Here is a 19,011-nt window from a genome sequence, read left to right on the forward strand (position 1 = left end):
AAATTTGTATCAGGATTCTCTAAATGGTGATCTGTTGTTGAAAAAAACTCTTCTCACTGATCTCACTGCTTTCACTCTTGCCTTCTATAGATAATTGTCCACCCAGTAGATCTTTCAAAACACAAATCATATCTCTTCTCTGCTCATAACCCTCCGATGGCTTCCCACCACATTCAGAATAAAATCCCAACTCCTAAACATGGACTGCTAGGCTGTGTGTGACCTGACCTCTGCCTATCCCTCTGGCCCCATCTCCTACCACTGCCCAGGCCTTTGCCCCCCTCACGCCTGCCATGCTGGCTTCTTGCTGCTGCTCAAACACACCGAGCTCCCTACCACCTCACAGTCTGCACCAGCTACATCCTGTGCCCAAGATCGTCATATAGCTTACCCTCTCACTTTACTCAGCTCTCCACTCGATCCTTCACTCCTGAGACAGGACTTGCCTGGCCATTCTTTCTAAAATGAGGTCCTCCTGCCCTCTTGTCATTCTCTGTCTTCTTATCCTGCCTTAATTTTCTCCATATCACTTACCACTGTCTGGCATTTTATAACTATATGTTCATAAATTCTTAGCACTACATCTAACACAGTAACCTCCAGACAAACGACACCTACTATTATTTAACTGGGATGCTAGCATGTCTAGCAGGATAATGCAAAAGATTCACTCACTCAGAGATGACCCTAGTACAGGCCACTCTCTGAATAGTTCTTTGCTGCTAAACAGAAGAATTCCGACTCTCCCTTGTGGAGATGGTATCTGTGAGAGGAAGCTGCACGTTCCCTTAACCCACATCTTTTACCACTGTGGGGAAGTGTGGGCTCCCTGCTGCTCAGGGAAAGTAGAAGATCATTTTCTTGAGAGTTCTTTTTGGTATTAACCTCTTTCTGGTATCTAGGTTCCTTATATTTGGGGAAATAAAACAGTTTCTTCTAGCTTTTTAAGCTTACCTTAGTCTTTACATTTTTTTTCTACTTTGTTCAAGTTCAATATACACCCATGTTCATTTGCTCATTCAAAAAGTATCTCTTAAGTGAGTGCTGAGTATGGTACGAGAAGCTCTATAAATAGTGGTCAAGAAAAGATATAATCGCTGCCCTTGTTTTAGTATGTGGTTTACAGAGTGTAGAAATTTGAAGAACTTCCCCATAATCATAAGAATTGAGGTTAGAGGAAAAACAGTAAAAGTTATATTTTTTTAATCCTCTATTCCCTATAACTTCATTTAACTGAATCTAGTTGACTAGGGCCCAGTGCACAGCATTGTACACTGAGATGGAACATGAAGCCCAATGGGGCAGGAGTCGACATACCTGGCTTCAGGTTCTCGATCTTCCATTAATAACTTTCAGTCCTTGATCAACTTACTTTACCTCCTCATGCCTTAGTCCTCTGTGAAATTATGAGATTCCTAAGAAATCTTTAAGGCCCCTTCTGGTTAAAAGAATTCTATATTGCACAATTCTAAATTCTTTCTCTAGGGAAAAATAACTCATTATACTGGTTTTCACAGATTTTAAGGTTCATCATTAGCAATTCTGAACATAAGTCAATGTCATACTATTTCATAATTAAGAATTGTCAAACAGAATGTCTTCTCTGAAAGAGTGTCATCTGAAATCGGGGAATGTAACTTGTAAAAAGCAAAATGAGTGCCCTGGCACAGTCATAAACATGTCATGTATATAAAGCATGGGTTTCTTATGTAAATGCCCATCACCTGGAAAGGAATTCTTTTCTGAAATAAAAATAGTCCAGGCTCAATCTCTTCAAAATCTCCATTAATTTGGCAAACTCTTTATCAAGAGATTCTTTGTGGTTTTCCAAGCTGTCCAGCGTTAATATGCAAAGGTTTAGCTTCTCTTCCACAGTATGTTTGAATTCCTACAAGAAAAGCCACATAACAAACCCCAGTAGCCCGATGTTAAATATGACAAATGACAGAGGCAATTTAAAATGCTGTGGACATTCCCATCTCAACGGCATTCACTGCTATTGGACACCAAAGTTATAATTGGATTGATACCAATTCTCGATTGCCCAGAGACTGATTATCCCGTTGGTTATCCCCATTTAACAAGTATGAATAAAGTATCTATCATGTGCCTAAAACTGAGTTTTGTTTTTCTTAAGTGGGTTCCTGATCATTTCAGCAGTCATTACAATTGCTTTACAACAGGATGGGACAAGATAATGCAATAAAATCAGTATCTGTTGATTTTCATATTCAAAAGCAACTTTAAAGAAAAAAGAGGTTAGATTGGCAAAGGGGTCGAAATAATATTCCAGAGTTTACTTCTTTCTTTAGCTTAACTTAAGGGGCTGCTAGGACAGTCTGGCAGTCACAAAGTGGAGATAATAGGGGATAGGTGAGATTTCTTCTCATACGCTTTCTTTCTAACAAAGCTGGGAATAGCTACAATGTTCTGTAATTTGCTGGGATAATAAAATTGTCAGGGTCTCAGGAATAAGATTCTTTTACACAAGAATCATGCTGTCAAAGTTAGGAAATTTTAATAGGCCAAGGAAAAATTTAAGCTTAGACTAGCCAGTTCTCACAAGGATACAAATAAAACACTTTTTCATTAAATCGTCTTATTTATTATCTCTCCATCACATCTCACATATCTTACACTGTCACGTTCCTGGCTTGTCCCTACACGCACACGTTTATGCTAACCCTCACACTCGCATACACATCCAGACACACGCTCAATACTCATCATCAGACTAAGACAGCAGAAGATTACAATAAAGTCGTAGAAATGGTACCGGACACGTTAAATATTACCTGACTTAACAAAGTAGAAGAAAAACCAGGAAAATCACAAAATGTAGAATACTCACGGTAAGCTGTCTCTCCCACTTTTCTTTCATAGTAATTTCTGGGTTAATTACCCACCGTAGGAATCTCTCATTGAGGGTTTCAACTTCAGAAACTTCTTCATGCTGAAAAGAGAGTTCCACATCTTCAACTAGGAATTCAGGTGAAAGGCATAGGCTATTATATAATCAGAATTAATTTAGACCAAAGTTCCACCCTATGAGTAATTTCAGGAAGATACCAGAGTGAGCTCCTTCTCATCCAATGCCTCCCAGTCACTTTCCTTTATCCCGGATGTTGCCTTGTGTACATGCTAAGTCTCGTCAGGTGCTCCACACAAACTGAGTATATGCAGATAGAATCATTTTCCAGAACAAAACCTATCCTTTTTATTCCCCTTTTAAAGAGAAAAAACCAAGCATTTTCATCATTCATCAAACTAAAGGCTACCTACAACATGCTAGGCACTGTGAAAAGGACAGGAAATACCAATATGAAGATGTTGTTCTCTGATTTCCCTTACTCATCTGGAGTTTCCAGTGAGAAATCAAAATGGAGAACGAAATACTGGCTGTTAGCTAGAAGAAAATTAAGAGAAGGAAACTGTTCAACAGATACCATGTCTTCAAGCCCCTGGATACTAAAGATTAGCCTACAGGAAAAATAAGCAATCCACATCTTATGGTCAATCTGTTAGTCTGATCGACCCAGAACTAGAAGACCAACTTTAGGGAGGTTTGAAAAAAGTCCTCTCTTTTCAGAGTAGGAGTAATTTGGGTCTCAAAAGCACACAGATACATTTGGACTAAGCAAACCGGCTATAAAGTCAGTTATCTGCAGATATTTCTAACCAAAGTGAAACAGCACAAGCCACGTATATTACGCATACCAGCTTCTGAAGCATAGCTGTGAATTCCACTCCCCTTTGTTCAGATTCTCCTGGTAACAGCAGCATTTCTTGGTCCATCATCATGTCCAGAGATGACAAGCTGATTAAACTGCACTGCCATTCAGTCTCTTTGTCCTGAAACAATTACCAAAATGCCCACAACTCCGTCATCCTAACAGAAAACATTATTTTTACTTTACAAAAATGATGCTCATGAGTCAATGTAATTGTCACCATCAAATAGTTCTAAGTAGTCTTGTGGGAACATCCTACATCCTAAAAACAAACAAACAAACAAAAAACTGTTGACATTTTCTCTCCAGAACAGCTTCAATTGAACAGCTCAGTTAACTAAACTTAAGTTTTCTGTCTTAAGGAAAACTCATCTATCAATAGATAACATTTACATGTGCGTGACATAAACCGTTTTGGCTCTAATTTTAACATAAAAATAGGGGAAGGCAATGGAATACTATTCAGCCATTAAAAAGAATGAAATCATATCTTTTGCAGCAACATGTATGGAACTGGAGGCCATTATCTTTAGTGAGACGAGTCAGACACAGAAAGTCAAATGCCACATGTTCTCACTTATAAGTAGGAGCTAAATAACGTGGACATGTGGACATAGAGTGTGGAATGATACCCAATGGAGACTAGGAAGGATGAGGGAGTGGGAGGGGGTGAGGGAAGAGAAATTACTTAATGGGTACAATGTACATCATTAAGGGGATGGATATACTGCAAGAACAGACTTCGCCACTACTTAATCTATGCATGTAACAAAATTACACTTTTACTCCATAAATTTATACTAATTAAAAAATAAATAAATATTAAAAAGTAAAAATAGAGGAAAGTAAAGAAATTCAGAGGGGGAAAAAAGCTGTAGGGGGAGGGGGCTGATCAAATCCATCTCATTGAAAACAGGTTGGTTTCTTTTGTCTCCCTCCCGTTCATAAACGATACTCTCAGGTGATGTTTCACACAATATGTTCCCTGCGCTTCCCGCAAAGTCTCTGTCTCCTGCTGTACTTGAGATGTAACCACCTTGTTGCCGTCCATTGAAAACAGTCAGAGGACTCTGTTTCCAGGCACTAGTTAGAAGGCAAACCCCTTAACTCACCAATTCACCGGTGGGTAAACCTCAGGGCCTGAACTTTGCCAGCTGATAACACCACCCCATCCCCCATTTAGAAAGACAGAACTTTCTGGACTGGCATCTTGATATCATTATCATCTCAGAGGACTGAGGGTAAAAACACAGTGCCATGGCAGACTTGCCACGGCTTCACTCAGTCTGGCAGTTTGGCTTGGTTTCAAAAACACAGTGAAATGATGAGGATCTGAAGCCGAACGTCAGCAAAGCAGCACAGCCCTCAGCAGGATGTCCAGGGACGCCTGAGGTGGCCGCGGATGAAGGCAGCGTATGTTGTCCTTGCATCCTTGGCAGGAGCAATTCCACATTTGCCCCAGAGGCATTCTTCCTTTCCTTTCAAGGTCACATCGCAGCTGTCAACGGGAGAACATTCTGACAAATCCATCATCCACAGACGTGGAGAGACCATCAAGTGGTGAAAAGAAAGCAATTCGCTACATAAAATGTTTCCTAACATAACAAGCACAAAACTGGAAAACACAAAAGGAGTGAAAATATAGCATGGGGAGGGAGGGTTTACAACATTTTTATCTCCAGGATTTTTTCTAAGTATTTCCTCCCATGTTAGAAAGAATTGGGTCTACCAAACTGAGATTTTTTTAAAAGCTAGTAATTCATTTTGCCACTTTAAAATTAACCAAAACACATATAAAAAATGTTAGTTTCTGTTCAGCATGTCATAATTAATGTCCTTAAATATCCGAAAACAAAGAAACTTGGTGGTGTTTCTCACATCTTTATTTTTGGTAAATATATTTACTTTGGGAGTTTGGAAAATACTAAAAAATAGCTCACAGATCTCCACTGCTACCCCTAGGAACCCAGGCTGGGGAGCAGCCTGGGTAGTCTATTCTGGAAAAAAAAAATCAGGAATATAAAGGTTTCTAAAGCCCCAATTCACTGAAAGTACACTTCCACAAACCCACACTTTAACCCTGATGTAGCTTTCAGCTATAACATGGAAACAGTCCCTTCCTTCAGACCAAGAGACTTTAGACCTGGATTCTAAAAAACTATCAGAAGATTCCCTCAAAATGTCTGGTGGTTTTTGGCAAGCTATGGACTTCTCCTTAAGTAAGGTCCACACTTCAGTAAGCTGTCATATGGGGTGGTTATTTTTCAGAGTTTTCCATCATATTCTAATTACCTACCTCTGCAGACTGAGCAAGAATGAGTTCATAATGTAAGGATTTTTCTCCAGAGATGATACTGTTACGCTCTCCACTAACATTCAACTGGATCCCATTTCTTGAAAAAATAAACACAGTAGTCCAATCTAGTTAGGGCGCCTCCCACATTATGCTTGAAGTCACCAGAATAGGGTTCACTTATCACCAGTCAGTAAGCACCCATGTGTGCCATGGATTGTGTAAGGAGCTTAGGAATACAGAGAGAAGTAAGAGACAGTCTCTGTTCTCCAGGAGCTGCACGCACTAGTGACTCTTGGAGGTCACAGACAAGTAGCCACACTTTAACAACAACAAAAAAAAGAACTGGGGACAATAGTTAAAAATTAGAAAATTTCACTAAAAAAATCTGGATTTCTGGCTTTTCTTCCAAAATAAGATGTAGCCAAACTGGGTCCATATAGTCTTGATGTAATAATGAGCTGGGAGCTAAGCAGAGTAGCCCCCTTTACATGGGGAGTACACTTCTCTTGTTTGCCATTCACAGAATGTAGGTGTATCATTCTCCACTGGCTTTACTCATTTTCGTTATCTGACTGGCTCCTGAGGCCCCTGGACTAGCACATCACACACAATCGGAAATAAATGATTGTAATACAGGATGGTGTGTGTTAGGAAAGAGGTGAGAACAATGTGCCATGCTTGTATTCAGAAGGGTTACCTTAATCTCAAGGTAAGGGAAGAGCAAGGGAAAGTCAACGCAATGGACTGAATGTTTACATCCCTCCCAAATTCATAAATTGAAACCCTAACCCCAATGTGATGATATTTGGAGGTGGAGCTCTTGGAAGGTAATTAGGTTACGAGGGTGGAGCCATAACAAATGGAATTAGTGTCTTTACAAGAAGAGGCCAAAGGTTAGCTAGCTCTCTTTCTACCATACAGATACAAGGAGAAGTCAGCAGTCTGTAACCTGCAAGAGGGCTCTCACCAACCCTGCTGCCATCCTGATCTTGGACATCCAGCCTCCAGAACGGTGAGAAATAAATGTCTGTTGTTGAAGCCACCCAGTTTATGGTATTTTGTAATAGCAGCCCAAGCTGACTAAGACAATTGGGGAGGGTCATAGAAAACTTGTAAGAGAGTTCTCATGGAGGCCGGGCGCGGTGGCTCATGCCTGTAATCCTAGCTCTCTGGGAGGCTGAGGCGGGCGGATTGTTTGAGCTCAGAAGTTCGAAACCAGCCTGAGCAAGAGCGAGACCCCATCTCTACTAAAAAAAATACAAAGAAATTAATTGGCCAACTAAAAATATATAGAAAAAACTAGCCAGGCATGGTGGCGCATGCCTGTAGTCCCAGCTACTCGGGAGGCTGAGGCAGAAGGATTGCTTGAGCCCAGGAGTTTGAGGTTCCTGTGAGCTAGGCTGACGCCACGGCACTCACTCTAGCCCGGGCAAAAGAGTGAGACTCTGTCTCAAAAAAAAAAAAAAAAGAGTTCTCGTGGAGAAAAGAAGAGAAAATATCACATACAATGGTACAGAAGAAAGGAACGTGGCCTTTACAAGGAACTACATATAGTTCTGTTAACCAATAACGGAGAGTGCAAGAGAGAAGGCTGGCGGGGTTGCTCTGTACTTACATGATGAGTTCCTGTTGCAAGTGCTGTAATTCCTGAACCAGTTTATTTTTATCCCCTCGTAAATTCTGGAATCACACACAACATTAGGCTGTACAGGTTACTCTAGTGGGGAATTTTACATTTACATTTAACAAGCCCACCTGGCAAGCTGTGAGATTAATAATAATAATTAATAATAGGTATACCTCTATAACGCTTCTGCATTCTATGATGGTTGACTTAAGTTCTTCTATACTTAAATCCTTCTGAAAAGTAGAGAGAAATAATAACAAAAAAGCAATGGGTCCACCATATCATATTAGACCATCAAAGTGAACCAGAGAAGAATTATAAATGCCCAATCATCATGAGATCTTCTACCAATTTCACTATTTGAAAACTGAACTAGTCAGTGTTTGAGAGTCAAAACACACAAGAAAAATAGGACAACAAGGCATCTATATCTAATTGGTGTCATTAGGTTCTGTTTGTTTAGCCCAATAGAATCAAACTCTAAAAAGTGATTCTTAAGCCCAAATTAAAATAAGTATTATCACAATGCATTTAAGAAAAAAATCAGTGTCTACTTGCAAATGACCAATGAAATAAGGACACTCAACCTTATCCAGTTCCGAATACCTCCTTAAAATTATTGTTTTGTACTATAAAACCAGAAGGTACAGGTAGTGAGTTCCTGATCTACAATTTTTTTTTAAAGCTAAGATTCTTTATTATTATTTTTATTTTTTAAAGAGGTAGGGTCTTGCTATGTTGCCCAGCCTGGTCTCAAACTGCTGGTCTCAAGTGATTCTCCTGCCTCAGGCCTCCCAAAGGCCTCACAAAATGTTAAGATTATAGGTGTGAGCCATTGCACCCAGCTCTATGATTTTATCCTGTGACTAGCACAGTGTCTGCCTCATGGAGGTGCTCAGTCAATACTTAATGGATGCTGGGCAGGAGTGCAGAATGGTGGGCAGACCAGAGTTATGAAGGAACTAAGTAGCCACCCCCTCACAATATTATTACCAAAGAGAACACCCACAATGAAGACATAAAGTTAGTATAGGAAACCATGCACACTTTTAGAAATAAATAAAGTTAGTATGATAATTCAGTATCCTGGTCAGAGTCTACGAGCTATGAATGGCTCCTTTGAAACTTCATAATATTCAGGGAAGGGAAGCCACTGTATTCAGCATCTCTGTAGCCAGCATCTTTTGTTACCAGATAGGCTATGATCATAGGATATAAAAATAGAATATCTATGTATCTATAAATTAATCAAATTAGGTAGCAAATAATTTGGGTATATATTCTTCTTCTTTCCTAGGATGAATGGCTACAGACTCATTTGTGTTGTTGTAAATTAAAACTACATCACCAGTATATAGCCGGTGACTAGGAGATTGGCACACTAATATTTGTTGTGTACATGGATGGACACCGCCAGAATTTAGAGAGAATATGTCAGACTTATTCTTCACTCAGAAGAACATTTTGGTGAAGTACTATAAAGGAAAGTCTAATGACATAATATTAGAATCAGATCTTTTAGTAGGGATGAAATTACACAAATGACGGTCTCCTTTATGATTCGGAGAGAACTAGCCAATTCTGCAGGCTTTCATGGGAAGTAACAGCACCGACCTTCTGCAAACTTGCATCTTTATTAAGTAAAATATTCTCGTATGTGTATAACTGCATCTGAAAAGAAACACATTTAGGGAAGCCCACTGGGAAATTGCATTGGTAAAAAGACAGTGCCACAAACTCATTTCAGGAAAAGAGACATGTTTCTGGAGCACCATTAACATGCATGTTTTTCACTCTACAAAGAACTTTCCCATCCAGCCTCACAACAACCCTACAGGCAGAGGTCATTGCCCTGACTTTACCAGTGAGGAAACCAAAGCTCAGCATTATTCAGGGACTGGCCCTGGGTCACACACAGTTAGTGTCAGAGCTGAGTCTACAGCATGAGTGGACAGCTGCAGCCAAGTGCCCTCCCCACTACTCCACACTTCATATAATAAGAGAACATACAGAGTCTTCACTTCTTTGGTGAAAATGAAAATCTAGATAGGACATAAACAGATTTCCATGAGGACCCATAGAAGACTTCCTCTTTTAAAAACCTCGTTAAGAAATATTTGAGATTTCTTTCAGCAAAGTGAATATTAGGGATATATCGGCTTATTCAAATCAAAAGCAAGCTTGGTGGCCTATGCTTCTACGTATAATAGAATTGATAAATAGGCATATTGACTGACTTGAGAACCTGAAAAAACTCATCAGCTTGGTCAGAAGCAGAAACATCATCATACTCATATACATTGGGTATGATCACATCATCATCTGTGTTTCAGTAAGCTTCTGGAGTAGGTAGAAATATGATACCCATTTAGTAGATGAGAAAATTGAGACTTAAAATTTGCTCGAGGTTAGAAACCCTTAAGTAGAGAAGACAGGATTTAAACCCATGTCTTCCAGCTCTTTCCACTAGTTTATCACAGTTGTGTTTTCCAAACACAGCCATTCTTAGCACAGAACTAATTTTAATGTCTAAGTTACAACTGCTGCTTTATATACACACACACAAGAGATTTGGGTTTCTGCCATGAAACTGGTAAATTCCACCTATAGATATGAAATTTAATTACATCATTTCAGACATATACAACAAAAAAATATTGCTCAAATAAACCATTAAAGATGACAATAAGCATGACACAAATTCATGAATTTACTAGTAGTTGTCTTCTGTTTTCCAATAAGAACGTATGGCAGATAAAACTACGTACTAAACATAAGCTTTTTAGATACAATACAGACAGAAAACATTTTTGTAAGGCATTATTCCTTAATCAAGGATAGATTTTTTTTTCTCTTTCTCTCTCCCCTCATTTTCAGTATTAAGAAGGTACAATACATAAAATCTTTCCCGATTTAAGGATTTACAAAATCAGATACTGTTAAATTAGAAATTGCCACTATAATCAAAAAGATAAATAATAACAAGTGTCGGCAAGGATGTAGATAAATTCGAATCCTCATATACAGCTAGTGGAATGTAAAATGAAGCAGCCACTTTGGAAAACAGTCTGGCAGTTCCTCAAAAGGTGAAACAGAATTCTCATATCACCCAGTAATTCTACTCCTAGGTTTATACTCAAAAGAAATAAAAACTTATGTATATATAAAAATTTGTACATGAATGTTCATAGCAGTGTTTTTGTAACAACCAAAAAGTGGAAACAGCCCAAATGTCCACCGACTGATGAACCAACAAAATGCATATATCCATACAATGGAATATTATCCAGCAATAAAAAGAAACGAAGCACTGATATGTGCTATAATATAGATGAACCTCGAAAGCATCACGCTAAGTGAAAGAAACCAATCACAAACAGACAACATATTACATGGTTCCATGTATATCCCAGAACAAATATTAATAAATCTATATAGAGAGAAAACAGATTGCTTAGGGCTGGGGAGGGGATGGTAAGAGGTGTTCCCGTTAAAGGGGTTTCTTCTGGGGTGATGAAAATGTTTTCAACTTGATTCTGGTGATGGTTGCACACCTGTGAACGTATTAAAAAAAAAAACACTGACTTGTGTACTTTAAGAAGGTGAATTTTAAGGCGTGTGAATTATGTATCAGTAAAGCTGCTACCAAGAAAAAGAAACTGCCTTTTATATAATTCAGACATTTTGAGAAGTACAAATTTCAGAATTTGTAACCAAAGGTCATTTTGTCAGTGAGTCACATACATCATCATAGAATAAAATTGATTTGACAGAAAAAAAATATTTTACCAGCATTTGGGAAGTGCTTACTTGGTGCTCTGTCTCGGTCTTAGACAATTCCTCAATCGTCTTTTCCAATCTGTCTATATCCATGATGTTCTTAATGTTCTAATGTAAAAAAAGATAGTATTCTTAGATTTAGCACCAAGAAAAATGCAAGACTATCACAATCAAAATCTCTTTTAGGAAGTAGTATTTTCATTGTTAACATTGTAATTAATCCATTTTAAACTAAGGGACAAAACTTTAGACTTTGTGCAGAAATAACACATCCATGCGGGAATACTCTCAGTATTGCCTTCTAAGCCTCCATTCCACCTCAGCCACTTACTAGTGCAAGCTTGTTATTACCAGTAACTGTGACCCCTCCATTATCTTAATTGCAAGCACCCGACTCTTCCTCCACCACCTCTTGTCTTTCCAGATCACTTCCTCTAGCACCAATAGGCCTTCAATCCCCACTGGAACCTGCAATCCATTGATCCCACCACCTTTTCATTATCCTTCAACTTCCCATGAACTCAGGTCCCTCTGATTTCCATAGTCAGTCATTATAATCACTCCCTGCCACGTGCCTCAGTTCCCTTCCCTATCCGCTGCTGTTTAGTATTGACTTAAATTAGCTTGCCACCCACTCCGTGCCAGCACCCTTTCAGACATATGGTTAAAGAAAGAAGGGACAGTTCACATGTTAAATTCATGTCTTTTAACCTCAGTGTTTATGGGTCATCATACCATATAATCCTACTACATTCACACCGCCATTTTCCTAAATCAGGGGTTGGCGAACTATGCCCACCCCCAAAGGTCAAATCTAGCTGACCACTTGTTTTTGTAAATAAAGTTTTATTAGAACGCAGCTGTGCCCATTTGTTTACATATATGTCTATGCCTGCTTTCACACTACAAAAGCAAAGGTAAGTGGTTGCAGCAAAGGACTTTCACTAGCAAAGCCTGAACAATGTTTACTATCAGGTAGGTCCTTTACAAAAGTTTTCCGAGTCCTGGCCCAGAACATTCCTTCTCTTTCCTCAAATTTCCAATACATCCTCCAACATCCTCACCCTTAGCTGATGACATTGCTTTGTATTTCACTGAGACACTAGAATCAGTGAGAGAATTTCGGTGTTACCAGAATACATAATAAATATCTTTGGATATATCATAAAGTATTTCCTGATCCAAACACTTCTGTCCACCTCCACTGTGACTGGTCAGTCCAAGCCCCCATCAGCTTTTGACTGAATCCACTACAGTGGATTCTAAACCCAGCAGCCTGAGTTATCTTGTTAAAATAGAAATTGTATCATATTACTCCTATGCTCAAAAACCCTCAATGGCTCCTATCGCACACCGTGTTAAATAAATAAAGAAAATAAAATAAAAAGGCGGCCTCCTTACAATGCCTGTATGAGACCCTGCGTGTCTGGCTCTCTGCAGCTCTTGACTTTCATCTCTTGCTACTTGTTCACTCTGCTCTGGACACACTGGCTTTGCTGTCCCTCCAAAATAGCAGGTAGGCTGCAGCCTCACAACCTTGAGCTTGCCGTTTCTTCTGCCTGGAAGGCTCTTTCACAGATAAAACTCCTCTCCAGTTTATAATCAAAGAATTAGCTTCGTAGTGCTGCTTTTCCTAACCACCCTACTTTAAATTGCACTTCCCCCTCCTTGTCAATTCTGTTTTCTGTTTTTCTTCTCTCCATAGCACTTATCACCATCTAACTTACTAGTTCCATATGGGCTATTTTGTTTAGGCTCATGTACTCAGCAGGTGGAATAGCGCCTGCACATAGAGGTCTTCCAATGAATACGTGTTGAATGAATTAATGAAAGTGAATCACTACCCAAACCATTATGCTGTTTCTCTTCACAATGCATCAGATTTTTACTCCCTAAAGGGATTTTAGCAACACTCACATGCATTTTCTAATGTAAGTCAATCACTGCAATGCTATCTCATAATGAAAGGTTTTAAATCTTCCTTCTATCTCAATTCTAAACTGGTTTGGTGCAATTCTTTGATGTTTTTCACTCATTTAAATAGGAGAAAAATATCTTACATTAGGAGTTTTATAATAAAGCACTAGTTCCACAAAAACCTGGCATTGCAGCTGTAACACGTCTGAATCTAATGTAGGCTTCTTTCCAATCTTCAATTGTTCCTTTCCAATCCACTGTGAAATATTTTTAACTTGGCCCACATTTTGAATAACTCTCCAGACTGTTCAGCACAACTTAATACTTCTGATAGTCTTACATAAAACCAAAATTTAAAACCTGCATAATACTTGATGTTCAAAAGATATCTGTAGAGAATTTTCTCTCCAGTACAGTAACTTACTAACAGCTTTGTGACCTGTTCTTCCAATGCTTTAATTCTGTTGCTTAAAAAAATACATATTGCAAAGAATTATTCTTTTTTCAGAGATTATATTAATACTTCCTAACATTTATAAGGTACATATGGTTTACCAAATGGCTTTATATGAATCATCTTAATCTCTAAAATAACTGTATGGAATAAGTATTTTTAGCCCAGAAAAGATAAATGGTTTTTTCAAGGTCATGCTTTCAGTGTATTTAAGACATGAATTTTATACTCAAGACTTTTGCCACCTCATCCAATGAAATAATAATGGAAAATTATTAGATAGCATCCGTGTTTTTTTTTTTGATTTAGATATTTTCTAGACGGGATAACTTCATTTCATTTTAAATCTGAATTTCTTAAATGCCATTTCTTCCATGGATAATCGCAAAAGTAATAAGGTACCTCTGTCCAGACTGGAAAATTCTATCCACTGTTTCTCATTTGTAATTTGACAAATCAACTTGCTCTTTGGCCCACAGGACCCTGAATATTTGCATGATTTTTATTTAACCCACAGTCATAACCCATGATTGTATGATTTCCATGTTTGTCTACCCCGGTGTTTAATGATTTCAACATACCTCTTCCTGTAGAATCCGAATCTTAAGAATTAGAGCCCGGTTTTCTGTCTCCTGATTCATTGTGAGAAAAATAATGAAAAAGCATTTAAGAAGTGTATGAAAATACCACATTTACCTCCAAAGCTATTGATATTCTTTCCTTTTACCAACTTTAAATGTGACATTCATATTACAAATGAGCCTAATCTGAAATAGTTTCAATGTGGGGTTACACCTTGGCTTGAGGTTTCTTGGGGATCTGTGAGAAGTTACTCCTCTCCTGGATCCAACGTAACTATTGTAGTTAGGGAGGAAAAGATGAAAACTGAAAAAGGAATAATCTGGCTTCCTTCCCTGCTACTTTACCATTAATTATCCATTTACAACATGTAGTTGTAAGCTCAGGTTTTTAAATAGCACTTTGAAATCACAGAGCTCTAGTTTTCTATTTGAAGCTGTGGATATTCTCAGATTCAACATCACCGCAACATATGAACATCAAAAACTATTTTATAATTAACAGCCTTAAATTCACAACCGTCAGAAGAAAATATATTCCAGCACAGGATATTTGCCAAAATGTTAACAGTAAGGATTTTGTGGAATTTTTTTCTTTGTTAATATGCATTTTTATTTTTATAAACAGGTATTATCTTTTTAATATAAAAATCTAAAGGAAGGCCGGGAGCGGTGGCTCACACCTGTAATCCTAGCATTCTGGGAGGCCAAGGCGGGAGGATTGCTTGAGCTCAGGAGTTCGAGACCAGCCTGAGCAAGAGCGAGACCCCGTCTCTACTAAAAATAGAAAGAAATTAGCCGGACAACTAAAAATATATAGAAAAAATTAGCCAGGCATAGTGGCGCATGCCCGTAGTCCCAGCTACTTGGGAGGCTGAGGCAGAAGGATTGCTTGAGCCCAGGAGTTCGAGGTTGCTGTGAGCTAGGTTGATGCCATGGCATTCTAGCCTGGGCAACAGAGTGAGACTTTGTCTCAAAAAAAAAAAAAAAAAATCAAAGGGAAAACATCTCAGTCTAAGATTTCATTGATACTAGAAGAACACACACACCCCTATGTACTTAAAATCAGAATACCCAAGTTTGATTCTAGCTCTACCGTTTTTAAAAAATTGACAGATAACATTGTGTGATTCTATCACGTACAACACGATGTTTTGAAGTACATACACAGTGGAATGGCTCATTTAGCTCTACCATTAGACAACTGACTGATTAAAACATCTCTGGACTTTATCACTCTATTAAATATTTTTTCAAAGATACGAAGATGTAGCAACTTCTGTTCCTACCTCACAGAATTTCTATAATTACCAGTGAGATAAAATATTAAAAATTCTTTTGAAATTATAAAATACTATAAAATGTAAATGATTAGGATTGTATATTTAGGACTTTGCATTTTAATCAATAATAGTTCACATTATTGATGTTAAAAGGACATTGAATGTTTTACACCTGTTAGCTCCTATAGCCCACCCAGCCCTAGGGTAGGTAGTATCATCATCTCTATTTTACCTAGCAGGGCATGGAGGCTTAGAGTAGCTCCCTGGCAGGCCTAAAGTCACACAGCCCTTAGAGCCACGACCTGAATGCAGATAGTCTGACTCCCAAGTATGGGCTCTTAATCAGGTCTCTACATATCCTTAGTGGTCCCTACTGAGTCTTCCCTGTAATGCACCCATAGGGTTACAAAGGACCTGACGTGCCACGGGTCTGGTCCCCACATCTTATTATTGAGGTCAGAGCTAAGCTAAACAAAGCCATTTGGTTGTGGGAGGTCACAAGTGACTGAAACAGGCCTAAAACCAAGTCTCCCAGTGACCTACAGATTGACTCTGAGAACAGCTTTACAAATACACCTAGAAACAAATTAGTTTGGATGACTTTCAGGTGCCCCTCACCATAGTTATACTGTTAGAACTTACCAGAGTTTTGAAGATTACTAATGCTCTAGATAACAGTTTAATATTCTCAGTCAAAATGATCACCTCTTTCGTGTTTGAGTTAAAGCTTAGTTTAAATGACTTCTGGCTGAGAAGTTACAAGCCTGTGTTTATTCAGTGTAAGGAATGATTTATGGAGCTTCTCAGTAACCAGTAAGTACTCAGAAAATTGATTTTTTTAATACCTGAGAAAAATATGAAAGTTTGATAAATTTTTTTTTAATTCAAGTGGTTATTTGTATCAGATACATATGAATTCACCTCCCAGTAGGCATTGCAGAGATTTTCTAGATCGTCACAAACCATTGTGAACATGACTGAGCACTTTGTAAAGAATTTTAATCTTGATTGAAAAGGAAAACAGATTTTTCTTTATCTTATCTGCCTTTACTAGTCTAAGGTGTTACCAATTAATTTATCAGCCTATTGACTTCCAATTTTTGCCCCCAAATAAGCTCTTCTTATATTTCAGTTATGTAAACTTTATGCCAATTTCAAAGTACTTGGATGACTTACTAACTGTTTGTTCTGGGCTACAGTCACGGCCTTCTGCTCTTCTGAGGCATTCACACTCAGTTTCAGTTCCTCCAGCTCTTCTTTTAACAGATTTGTTCTCATAATAGCCTGGTGGGCACTGTAAGGGTGGGGGAGAAGGCCATGAGCAAAACCTCAAATATAACCGTCAAAGACACTGAGTAAAGCCAAGGACTATTTTTGGACCCCAGTTGAAAACCACTCAAGGCTAAACCAGATGCCCACAACAGTAAAAATATACCCATGATCTTTCACAGTCCTTGGAAAAGGAAGGAATTTGGAGGAAGTAGGGGTGGGGAAGGGAGAATAGAGGGAAAATCAACAAATATGTGCCTGAAGCTAAAGATTTGGAGGATCCCTTTGAAATCTATCATTGGCTGAATCACATGGTTCTTTCCTCCTACTAAGAAGATGTAATATTAGTTAATATTAGTTAACACCATTCTACAAATATTTATTGAGTGATACCATGTTCCAGGTGCTGTATCCTGCATGGAGGCTACTGGTAGACAAAAGAGACATGGTCTTTGCCTTTACAGAGCTTATGGACTACTGAGGGAGACGACAACCAAACTAATAATTCTCAGCAGTCTCTATATGATATATTCTATAAAGAAGTTTTTATAGCATTATTTATAATAACAAAGCATTGGAAACAACCTAAATATCCACATACAGGAAATCGATTAAATGAATTATGCTAATCCTTATCATGGAATTACCTATTTGTGTCTCCCACTAGATTATAAACTGTTCTCTGAGGGTCTCAAAGAAGATACAAATTTTTTCATTACTAAGAAATTATATTGATCATTAAATAAATATTTATTGAGCTGGAACTCTGTGTCAGACTGCCGGGAACGTTGCCAATGTTCCCTGCCAAAAAACCGGGTCCCTTTGGTAGAGTTGCAAGGGATAAGAAAATAATAGAGAAAAATGGAAAATAAAAGAAATAAAAGAATATACAGAGACAAAGATATAGTTTTATAAGTTTATGAAGATTATAGGCAAAGCGGGATCTCAGGGGGCCTAGACCTTCTCCGTGGGTCTCAAAAAGCCTCAAATGAGGTCTTACATGGTAACTTATAGGGAATAGTGATTAGTTGCCAGGGGTAACAGATTTACATAACAACAGGTAGTTCCTCTCAGGTTAACAGATTTTCAAAAGGCTTCTACAGATCTTTTAACTAATTCTATCTACGTGAACAAATGGTTACAACATCTTTCAAAGATTAACTTCTAAGTTCTAAAGTAAGTTTATTACTTAACAGAGGGGTTAAACAGAGATATGTTGGCTCCGTATTTATTAGGTTATTGTGAATGGAGACAGGTAGTCTAGAGTGTTTAAACAATAGCTTGTTTTTAGCCATTTGGGCAGCTATCTGTTCTGGGGGGCACTCCATTGTCAGCTCTCATCCTGTAGTTTTTAACAGATTCGCTTTGCTTTACAAACCAAATCCAAACCTTTAAGTCTGAGAAACGTGGCGCCTTGTGGGATACAGCCGCTACTATCTTTCAGAGACACCCTTCCGAGTGTAACAGCATTTGAAATGCAAACTAAACACGTTGACATATTCCTTCAGGGCAAAGCTCTGCAAAACTCCTAAGACAAATCCTGCCTGCAAACACATCTATATTAATTCATGGAGCAACATCAGGCATTATATTATATTAGGCATTGAAAAAGGCAAAAGTGACCCAATCACGAGAACTCAACGCACCTGGAGTTTACAGTCTAGTAAACAGATAATCATAATCACAATACAACACGCTAAGAACCAAAAGAAACAAAGGTTTCTGGCTTGTAGGCAACTGGAAGGAAGGTAGCATTATTCTACAGTATATATTCTGCTGAGTACTAGGGTAACCAGGATGAATAAGACATAATTCCTCCCATCATCAAGGTCACAGTTAATATAGAAGACAAATTATACTATGATGGGACCACTGCACAATATCAAAAACATGCTGAGAGAGCCCAAAGGAGACAGAGGCTCTTCGTGAAGGATTAGGGGAAGGAGAAAAGAGAACGGTACATGGCATAATTTTGTAGCTAATGACATTCTGGCTGCCAATCCAGATTCCCCAGCCTTTCTGTCCATTCTGTGACTTACTCAATTACTTTCTAATACATTTCTTGATGGCTTAAAT

The 19,011-nt window shown here is 38.4% G+C and overlaps 1 protein-coding gene across 1 annotated transcript in view; it reads right to left on the reverse strand.

Moving 5' to 3' along the window:
• Window positions 1-19,011, reverse strand: part of LOC105807547 (lymphoid-restricted membrane protein-like) — a 99,246-nt gene that overhangs the window by 64,492 nt on the left and 15,743 nt on the right. Inside the window, exons 8-16 of the mRNA XM_012640969.1 lie at window positions 16,843-16,960; window positions 14,387-14,437; window positions 11,465-11,542; window positions 7,828-7,887; window positions 7,643-7,707; window positions 6,028-6,124; window positions 3,718-3,852; window positions 2,852-2,953; window positions 1,725-1,888 (exon numbers count right to left, since the gene is read on the reverse strand). Of these exons, the coding sequence (XP_012496423.1) occupies window positions 1,725-1,888; window positions 2,852-2,953; window positions 3,718-3,852; window positions 6,028-6,124; window positions 7,643-7,707; window positions 7,828-7,887; window positions 11,465-11,542; window positions 14,387-14,437; window positions 16,843-16,960 (870 nt within the window). The remainder of the gene's footprint in view (window positions 1-1,724; window positions 1,889-2,851; window positions 2,954-3,717; window positions 3,853-6,027; window positions 6,125-7,642; window positions 7,708-7,827; window positions 7,888-11,464; window positions 11,543-14,386; window positions 14,438-16,842; window positions 16,961-19,011) is intronic.

This window comes from Propithecus coquereli, unplaced genomic scaffold (genome assembly GCF_000956105.1).
Source record: "Propithecus coquereli isolate 6110/MARCELLA unplaced genomic scaffold, Pcoq_1.0 Scaffold16, whole genome shotgun sequence".
Taxonomy (NCBI): domain Eukaryota; kingdom Metazoa; phylum Chordata; class Mammalia; order Primates; family Indriidae; genus Propithecus; species Propithecus coquereli.